Here is a 10,400-nt window from a genome sequence, read left to right as displayed (position 1 = left end):
TCTAATTTTTAGTATCCATGGATCAGCAACTGGTCTCAGCTAGTGTAGCTAACTAGAACTACGCAGAGGGCTCGTTAAGGATGCTGCTGCATGCCAGAGCAAGAAAAGTCAGGTTCTTGAACTAACATCTCTGTAACAGCTCAGTCGTGGAGGAAGAAAATGGGCACTAACAGCAAGATCTCAGGGGCTAAATTCAGGACAAAATTAACAGTTGAGAAAGAAATTTTATTTCAAGCTTCTAAGGGGGTATTACAAACAATAGAGAATAAAAACATTAAAAACTATTTAAAAAGTAATTGTCCCTTTAAAATAAAGATTCAAGCAGGTTTAACAATGAAGTATGCTATTCAATGAAGTTTAAAAAAAAATTTAAAAAGTATTGGTTTTGCTGTACTTGCTAATCCTTTATAAAAAAGCTGGGCATAAATACTTCGTGCATTCATATGCATTATTTGGTGTTTCATATTATATAACTTGGTACAGTATTTAAGATATCACTGCAAAAGAGTTCAAACACAGTGCATTTATAAATAATGGAGTCATTATAAATCACATTGCAAACATACCTTGCCATTTTCATTGTTACAAATTCAGTATCTCAGTGAAGGTAGGAATAAAGTAGCTACAACAATCAATATCTTGACTTTATTTTTTTTTCCTTTTAATATAAAAATGCAGTTCTGGAAACCCACCCTCCTTCTTCCCCCTGCCCAAACATAATGCTTTACTTCTTAAAAATAAAAATAAAGTACTAATTCTATATACATCACATGTACCATACAAAAATGTATCCAAAGTTTCTATTGCTACCAAAGTGTTCTAAATTAAAAGTTACATAAATCCCCTCCTTGGAAACGAAAGATTACAAGTTACAAAAAAACCAAATTACACACAAACCATCAAGTTATTTTATACAATTTCCAATACATTTTTCTCCCAAAGCAAGTTGTCTTCTCATGTGCCTGTATAAAAATGCATATCAATATATTTGTCAATTTTATTTTTCATTATAAAGCAAATTAATACATTTTCTACAATAAATAAAACACAGGGAGGCACACATATCAACAAAATTAAATCAGTGGGAGATAAATGGGATATGGTTTTGAAAGAAATAATGTGCTTGCAGGCTTTAAGCCAGGTTTGTTTAAAACAAAAACAATCTTAAGTTATTTTGGGCAACAATGGAGTGTTTTTGGTGATTTCCAAGTGATGTACATAGTATAATTTTTTTCTTGATGCCTTTCTCACAAAGTACCCTCCAAAATAATTCAACTTCCTTTCTTAAAATACATATTTGTAATTGTAAATTTACATCAATCTTAAATATGTGGTACTTTGTGCAAAGAGCAATGATTTACACAAACATTCAGAAGTCTTTCAGAAGCTACAGACCAAGGAAGAAATGATACAAGCAGCACCATATTGTATATGATTTAGGCAAACATATATTTGATGCCATTTTGATATTAAGCTTTAAAGATCCACTAAACACCTTAAGCTGGAACATGGTGCTTAGGTAACTTAACCTCAGAAAGAAAAGGAAAAAAAAAGTAAAAAGGATGGAAATAAAAAACAGCTCCCTCCCCAGCAAAATTATAAAAGGAATTAAAGAGCTACTTCTAAAATCAGAATAAGTTAAGTGTTGAATATACATTTATGTACAATTATGAACACTATGAACAAGACATTTTAACAGGTTTAGTGGAAAATCCTCCAAGCTACAACACAATAAAATCAATAATCAGTATGGCAATGGTGATTTAGAAGAATTGCTCAACTATTTCAAGTTTGCAGAACTCAGCCACTGAATCAACAATTAAGGGGTTGTATCTTCAATACATTCTTTAGACAAAGAGGTTCATTAGTAAAGTTTTGAGTTTGTGTGGTATTTATTTTTCATGCCTCGGCAGAATCTCTGTTAGTCAATATCACTGAAGTCACTGACTGGTTCTCCATGGACTCGACTCAGATGATTCATAGCACGATCAAAAGCAATTCTGACTGCTTTTCGTATGCTTGAGTTACGGCCTTCCATCATTTTTAACTTGTCTATGGTTTCATCTATACCAAGGGGAACCATTTTGGATTTGGGAAGCCACTGCCTGTAAGAAAAGGTAAATTAAGTATGTTAAATATAGAATAAAATACAGAATTTTCCAGCAATTCAGGGCTGCTGTATTTTTTTTCTCATGTAGCAGATGAGTTTTATAATTCTTTTCAAGATGGTACTTGCCTTAAATGCTTTAAACCCAAGAAATATTAAGAAAGCCTCTTCCATACAACAAAGAATACATTACAATTAAATGATAATTATTTAATAATTAAATATCAACAAAAAAAAATTAGCAAGAAATACTGATGCAGTTTAGTTTGAGAATAGGCAAGTAACAACGAATGTGGCTTAAGATTCTTGACACAGTTCCTCTTCACTCTTCCACTTCCATTGTTAAAAAGAGTTTGCAGATGATTTAATTTTTGCCTTACATTTAAGACATTTCAATTTGGTCTTCACAGGGAAAGCTAAAATGTCAAAGAAATTCTGCTTAGTATGTTTTTACTCTGCAGTATGAAATCCCAGTAACTCAGTATTCAGAGTACTTTTGCATTTTAAGCTTCGTAAACATTATTCATTGCTAGGCATAGAGGAGCAATAATCAAAAATGCTCTACAACACCCCATTCTTCTAGATACACAAAAATCATTAATCATTTAATTAAAACATATAAAGTGCATTTATTTCATTTCCATATATGTTTATCTTAATCCTGTTTGCTTAAGTTATACTCAAGGAAAACAAAAAATACATAAATTCAAGGAATATCTATTAAAATACATCACTACAATCTGCAATCCCAACCCTGCAAATGGCAGGAGCCATGCTTCTGCTTGAAAACTTCAGTCAAGGAGTCCATTTGGAGCTGAACCAAATGCACAGCAGATAGTAAAGTGTGATAGAATTTTTTTTATTAAAAGATGATTTCTTTAAACTGAATGCAATAGTCTCTTTTAATATTTTTTATTAAAGCATTGTGAACTACAACCCTATTGTACTGAATACACACACTGAATCCAAAAGAAGCCATAGACTCAGCACAAGGATACAGGCTGAAGAGTAAAGAACACTAACATAAGCACAATAAGCAGCAAGCTAATCATTATCAGCTTTTATACAGATTAGAGGGAAGTTTTAAGAAAGCATTTTTAACAGAAAGCTTGTTGGTCCTCCAGATGCAGGTGGTGAAGAAGAAACAAATATGACTGTTTGAAAAGCTAATCCATGGGTGACAGAAGCTGGTATCACAGACTGCAGAAGAATGAAAATCTTACACATGGGTTTAGGGCTAAGAGATAAAAGTGCGTTAGAAGTGATGCGTGCAAAACAGCCACAATAATCAGGATAGAAGAACTACTACCAAAAACAAAGTTGTGGGATGGAGGAGAAGAGGGGGAAGGGAGCAGGAAAAGTATTTAGCTTTTCCTGTCATCTCTGCACAGTACCTGTTAGAGAGAGTTTTGCATAGTATTTGCAGGATTTAGGACCATCCACATATCGTGTCAAATTAGAATGGTTTTCCAGCAGGTCAGGAGAGGCGATTCTGCCACTCTGCTCTGGTGAGACTTCATCTGGAGTACTGTGCCCAGGTATGGGGCTTCCAAAAGAAGAGGGACACAGACCTGCTGGAGTGGGTCCTGAGGAGGGCCACAAAGATGATCAGAGGCCTGGAGCAGCTCTCTGAAAAAGACAGGCTGAAGGAATTGGGACTGTTTGGCAGGGAGAAGAGAAGGCTCCAGGGAGACCTTATAGCTACGTTTCAGTATCTGAAGGGGTCGTACAGGAAAGTTGGGCTTGTAGTGATAGGATGAGGGGCAATGGTTATAAACTGAAGCAGGGTAGATGTAAGTTGGACATAAGCGGAAGTTCTTTACAATGTGAGTGGTAAAATACTGGAACATGCTGCCCAAGGATGTGGTTGAGGCCCCATTCCTGGAGACATTCAAGATCAGACTCAATGAGGCCCTGCGCAGCCTGATCTAGTTGAAGGTGTCCTTGCTGACTGCAGGGGGTTTGGACAAAATGACCATTGAGAGTCCCTTCCAATGCAATTCAATCTGTGAATGCTGCAGACTCAGGAAACAATCACAGATACTGTTAAGATAGTGGATATGGAGAGCATGAATTACCAATAAGAGAAAAATAAGAAACAGAATACCAAATACATTTAAATTTGGATGTTCTCACAGAACCACAGAATACATCTGGTTGGAAGAGACCTCAAAGATCATTCAGTCCAACTCTTGACCCAGCACTGAAGGGTCAGCACTAAACCATGTCCCTAAGCATCAGGTCCACGCATTGCTTAAACACCCCTAGGGACGGTGACTCCACCACTGCCCTGGGCAGACTGTTCCAATGTCTGATAACCCCCTTCAGTGAAGAAATATTCCCTAACACCCAGCCTAAACACAAGCAAAGGGAGAAGAATGCAAGACCTTATGAAAACCTGCACTGGTGAACAAAGAGTATCATAAGGAAGTATCAATTAATCATGCCAAAGCATCCATGGAGACAGAAAAGCAAACATCAGTTCTAAAATTCAGGCAAGAAGTTATTTAGGTGATAGGGTATTAATTCAAGAGTTAAATTCAGATATCAAAAGATTTAAAATTGTCCTGACCTGTGTGGAAACCTGGAGAGAGGAGAGATTAAGAAGAACACAGGAAAGAAATGTGTAATTTCACAAAAGGAAGAAAAAGAGGAAGAAGGAAAAGAGGTAGAAGAAAAACTTCTGTATCTGTTTAGCCAAAGAAGTAATTTTGCCATGTCGATAAATGAAACCATCTTGCAAAACAACTTCTATCTTTTTATGGTCTGCTTGGAAGAAAATAATCTTTCAGTGATGCTGTATCTTTTACATAGGAAAGATAACCATGTAAAGATGATGTTTTAATAATGCTTTAGATTAAAGGTACAGGCTTTTAAAGTTGTAAGTCGCTGCAGCAAGCAATTCATGTCAATAACATACCAACTTCTTTTGTTGTCAAAAAATAGTACCAAGAATAGCTTCTCATCTGATTTGGTCTGCATTTGTTCTCCGATTTTCAGCACATCCAGAGGTGGTACTGGTATAGTAACACCATTGTGATGGCCAGCAACACGAGGCATCTTAGGGTCAATAATCTATAAAAGAGAAGCAAGGACAGTTACTAATTTTTAAAACTATGCAATTTATTTTAAGATGATATTATGAATAAAGTTGATGGGGAAAAAAGTCACAAACTAAACAGCCACTGCCTATAAACTGGCTTCGTGTTACACATTTATGTAATTTCTTGACATAAGTTGAAGGGACATAGTGGAGGCAAGGTGGCAGATTCAACTGAAAAATAAATCTCTAGAATATTTTTCACTGGCATCACTTCTTAAAGTTTCATCTGAATTTCACTTCATACAACTTTGCAGACCTACAAGCAGGTTTCACAATAAGAAAGCTGAACCAGAATTTTTTTAAGCCATAACTGGCCTCAAGTGATGAGTGCTGAGTATCAGATACTTTAAAGAAACAACCAAGGATAATGCAAGATACAAGCCCCACACACAGTGTCTGGAACAAAACCCCTCTACATAAGAAAAAAACCCAACCAAAGACACCACAACAGAAAAGCAGACCAAAACACAAACACCGTCCCCACCCCCCAACAGCAGTTAGAAGTAACTTTCAAGCATCTTGCATATCCAATTTAATTACTCAGTTTTCAGCAACACATGCAGTTAGCAGTCACAAATTCTCCCTAAACAAAGTTTACAGGAGGGAGAAAGCTGCTGCTAACTGTAAACCACTCAGGCTACTACAAAAAAAACCTCCTCTGCAGGCAGATTATAGCATTAGCAAGTGGTCTTCTGTGACCAAAGAGGGTTCATGTCACTTCATGCCTGTTCCACTTGTCTCCTAACCTACAGATGTTCTTGTTGCTTTTCTAGCATCTGCACTGGCACTAACCTTAAACCATAGTAAACTAATTATGGGAACTAAATCAAAAGCAAACCAGCACTGTGGGGAGTTTTTAGAAATCAAGAGAATGTTATTCTCTTAACCCAAGAGTGTTTGAGTCAGCCACTGAGAAGGGTGCTTAAACTCAAGTGCTCTGAATCTCATTTCCACAAGTTTTAATTTGCTTCTATGTATTTCCTGATATCCTCAGCATACATATATTAGAAGTCACGATTGTTCAGTCTTTTACCATAAATTAAGCCCTAGAGAACGAACTGTTTCTATAACCCAAAATATCTGAAGCTGAACACTTTATCAACAACATTTTATGTGCAAGATTGAAGTGTATTTCTCCTAAAATAACATAGGCAAAACAGCTTAAAGTTTCCAGTACATCACTTAAAACTGGATATAATAATTAAATTTATTCAATTTATTTGTGTCTTTAATGAACTTTAATAAATCAGAGTTACTTTTCTACTCATTTTGCAGCAGAAAATACTATTCTAACACTAACAAAATGCCTGTCAAATGCTTATTCAGTTGATTCTTTAAACAGTAATATATACTGCAGAAACAAATACTACTGACATGGGTGTGCTGGTTCTGGCAGTGACACAGTTAATTTTCTTCACAGTACCTAGTATGAGGCCATGTTTTGGACTTGTACTGAAAACAGTGTTGACAACACAGGGATGTTTACATTATTGCTGAGCAGTGCTCACACAGAGTCAAGGACACTTCTGTTTTTCATCCCACCCCACCAGTGAACTGGGTGGAAGTACACATGAATTTGGGAGTGGACACAGCTGACCCAAACCAATTGAAGTGATATTTCACATCGTATAATGTCATGCTGAGCAATATAAAGCTGGGTGAAGAAGAAAGAGGGAGGACATTTGGAGCAATGGTATTTGTCTTCCTGAGTAACCATTATTCCTGATGGAGCCCTATTTTCCTGAAGATGGCTGAACACTTGTTCGACAATGGGAAGCAGTGAATAAATTCCCTGTGCTGCTTTGCTTGTGTGAATGGCTTTTTGCTTTACCTGTTAAAGTGTCTTTAACCCAACCATGAGTTTTCTTGTTTTTACGCTTTTGATTCTCTTCCCCATCCCACTGGTTGGGAGTGAGTGAGCAGCTGTGTGGAACTCAGCTGCTAGTTGGGGTTAAACCACAACGGGTATTGCAGATCCCAAAAGATGAGTAGGGTAGTAAAGGGTTACTGACTCAACATTCATATTGCAATGGTTTTATAAACTGGATGCACAGTAAAGAGGACAGAACTATCTGAGGGGGAATTTATCTATTATCCTAAACTCACACACTGGGATTTTCAGACCAGAAACAGTATCACTAGTGTACTGATGTCAAGATGTGTACTTACCAGAGCTGGGTATGAGGGATATCCACTGCATTTGGCCCATACTACCTTTAGAGGCTCAAGAACAGATGTTGCAGCATCAGTTGAAATCCACATACTGCTATGCCCAACTTCTAAGAACAAATAATAATATATAATTAAAATGTTAAATAAAACTTCAGACAAATCCTCTGCAGTTCTTGGTTTCCTCCTCAGTATCTCATGATCATTGAAATCCAAATAATGGTTCTGAATATGAAAGTTGTACAGTATGTTTCCAAAGTGTCGAATATCTGTACCAGGATGAGCATCTCATGTCTGAGAGTTGATTGGCTGGTATACTCTTCTATTCTTATGTATTAAATCCTAATCTGCATTTTATTTTTATTTATAATCAGCCCTCTTTGTCTCTTTGCCCAACCATTTCCTGCACCAAAGTTCAAAAAGACCAACAGGCTTCAACAAAGTAGCTGCAACGGTAATGGAAAACAGAGTTTATTACTGCTTCCTTCTACCCAAATCTTCCATTTAATTTCTGCTGCTCACCACTGGATTGAAGCACAAGACAGGTTTAAGCCTTTCAGTCAGAATCACAACTGGCCCCTTAGACACATATAGCCAAGAGACCAGGCAGAAGACCATGATTTATCCCCTCAAGATGGAACTAGGGGTAGAAAACAGTAGGAAGAAGGTAATGAAAGTTCACAAGTTGTGGAGATGACACTTCTTGTATGAGGACACATGGTGCCAAAGTACAGTTCAGTAGTTGCCATTGCACTTTTTTTAGCAGTAATACTTGATAGAAGTAGCTCTCTACTTGCCAAAAAATAATTTATTCCTCAATTTTTCCCCATGTGCTCTTACTTTAAATGAGCAATGTTTATATATAATGAAATGTGGCATGTGGATATATATTTTATCTCAATATCACAAAGATAGTACTGGAAAAACCACGGTGTCAGACCTTATCAGAGTAGAAGGAGCAAGGAAAAAGTGTTTAAGGTAACCAAACAAAAGAAGAGGTCATTCTCTACAAAATAGTTTAGGTCAAATTTCAGCCTAATTAATTCAATTATAATTTATTTTCAATCTATAATGGCATCAATATTTCAATAAAATACTTCATTGGACAGTCTAACTTAAGAGATCCACACCTATATAATGTCAGTTACCAAAATGCAGTAGTTTGTAATAACTTGGCACCACAGCACAGTGAAGACATTACATGTTCTTGAAGCTAGAAAATGTCCAGCGTCTTTAAGATCTTGACTGAGTCTCCTAAAAGAAACCAGGATCTTTGGCATCAATCCCCACAGACTTTACAGAAGAGATCTTTAATTAGTGGATTCCATTACACAAAACTGCAAAAATATTTGCCTTATTTACACTATTTCTTACTGAACTATGTAAGCTCGGAAAAACAGTTACTAAATCTATTTACTAGTTTGCTTATTTGTTCCTCTCTGTCCAAGAACATCCTAGAGTGACCTCACCCAAAATTAAAGTCATGCTCATATTCTTCACATTTATAAACACAGAATACTTCTAAGAGTGCAGCTGAACATAGAAAATACAAGGCATTATGGAAAGATATTTAAAATCCAGAAGAACCATTTTGGTGGTATCTCAGAAGAAAAAAAACAATTGTTAAGCCCAACAGAAAAAGCAATTTAGGCAACTTATTAATGTCTCTGCTCTGTTAATACCAGTAGGTGAATGCATGCCAGTTAAGAGTCATGAAAGTTTAAATCAACATATCCCTCACACACAGACTATTTTGAAATTGCTTAGCCTGGAGAAGAGGAGGCTCGGGGGAGACCTCATTGCTCTCTGCAACTACCTGAAAGGTGGTTGTAGCCAGGAAGGGGTTGGTCTCTTCTCCCTAGCAACCAGCACCAGAACAAGGGGACACAGTCTCAAGCTGCGCCAGGGGAAGTTTAGGCTAAAGGTCAGGAGAAAGTTCTTCACCAAGAGAGTCATTCATCATTGGAATGGGCTGCTCAGGAAGGTGTTGGAGTCACCGTCCCTGGAGGAGTTCAAGAGGGGACTGGACGTGGCACTTGGTGCCATGGTCTAGTCATGAGTTCTGTGGTGACAGGTTGGACTCGATGATCTTTGAGGTCTCTTCCAACCTTAGTGATAGTGTGATAAAAACAGTACAAGTTCTCTTCAGGACAGATAACAATATTGAAAAGAAACCTACGTTATTCTCAGCTGCAGAGCTGATACAAAACAAAGAAAACTGTGGTTTAATGCTGACTAGGAGGTCACACAATCTGACAGGATGCATGCAGCCAGATTCCTTCAGAGACTTCTCAGATGTCTAGACAGTAGAGTCTTAGACTTTTGCTAGTCAGTTTACTCCATGTGGTGAAAGGGAGTTACTACACTAGCACATACGGTTACTAGCTTTCTCTTACAGCATAAATCCTCACATTTTTCCTCAAGCTATAAAACAAATTTAAGTTAGCAGTCATAACAATGTACTCCTGAAGATATTAAATAACAGTACTCCCAGTAGCTGAAAACCAACAGTACTGAAATATCACAAACCAAACTGAAGATCCTATGTAGTTTAGGGTAAAGATATCTCATATTCTTACTTCCTTTACAGATTTAAAAAACTTGTTCTTTTTTCACTCTTTTAATAAGAGCAAACATGTTTAATTTTTCTTTTGTGCTTAATTTTCTGTTGATCAAAACACCCATTACATCTCAGTGTCATAAATCTCAAAACTTTAAGGCACTGCTGTCTTCAGAAACAGAGCTAAGAACTTCATAGGTTTCAGCAAGGTAGGTGAGCTCTCCATAAGCCAATTTTATTTTAAATCAGAAAACACAAACTCAGCCAGGAAAATCTATTTTACTGAAATGTCCAAATTAGTAGTACACAGTGTTTTCTTTTCTACACAGATGTAAATTTCATTTTAACAGCTAAATTTCTAGACAAATCCACCAAAAATGGGCATTTTTAAGCTTCAAGACTACTGCCACCCAAGAGGTAGTTGTGGTATCTGCAGCATATACAGATTGTTCTTTAGCACA

General features: G+C 36.8%; 1 protein-coding gene across 4 annotated transcripts in view; it reads right to left on the bottom strand.

Annotated features, from left to right (window-relative positions):
* Positions 1-204: 204 nt before the first annotated feature.
* BRD1 (bromodomain containing 1) overlaps positions 205-10,400 on the bottom strand; it is a 59,843-nt gene continuing 49,647 nt past the window's right edge. For 3 of the 4 annotated variants that reach the window (XM_068166256.1, XM_068166266.1, XM_068166237.1), the window contains exons 11-13: positions 7,380-7,489; positions 5,028-5,182; positions 205-2,105 (exon numbers count right to left, since the gene is read on the bottom strand). In XM_068166256.1, coding sequence (XP_068022357.1) covers positions 1,922-2,105; positions 5,028-5,182; positions 7,380-7,489 — 449 coding nt within the window. In that variant the 3' untranslated portion in view covers positions 205-1,921. The remainder of the gene's footprint in view (positions 2,106-5,027; positions 5,183-7,379; positions 7,490-10,400) is intronic. The other variant, XM_068166247.1, reaches the window with a different exon arrangement.

This window comes from Melanerpes formicivorus, unplaced genomic scaffold (genome assembly GCF_026170545.1).
Source record: "Melanerpes formicivorus ecotype bairdi unplaced genomic scaffold, bMelFor1.0.p_v2 SCAF_3, whole genome shotgun sequence".
Taxonomy (NCBI): Eukaryota; Metazoa; Chordata; class Aves; order Piciformes; family Picidae; genus Melanerpes; species Melanerpes formicivorus.
The sequence above is the reverse complement of the archived record's forward strand: the minus strand, read 5'-3'. Positions and strand labels throughout refer to the sequence as shown.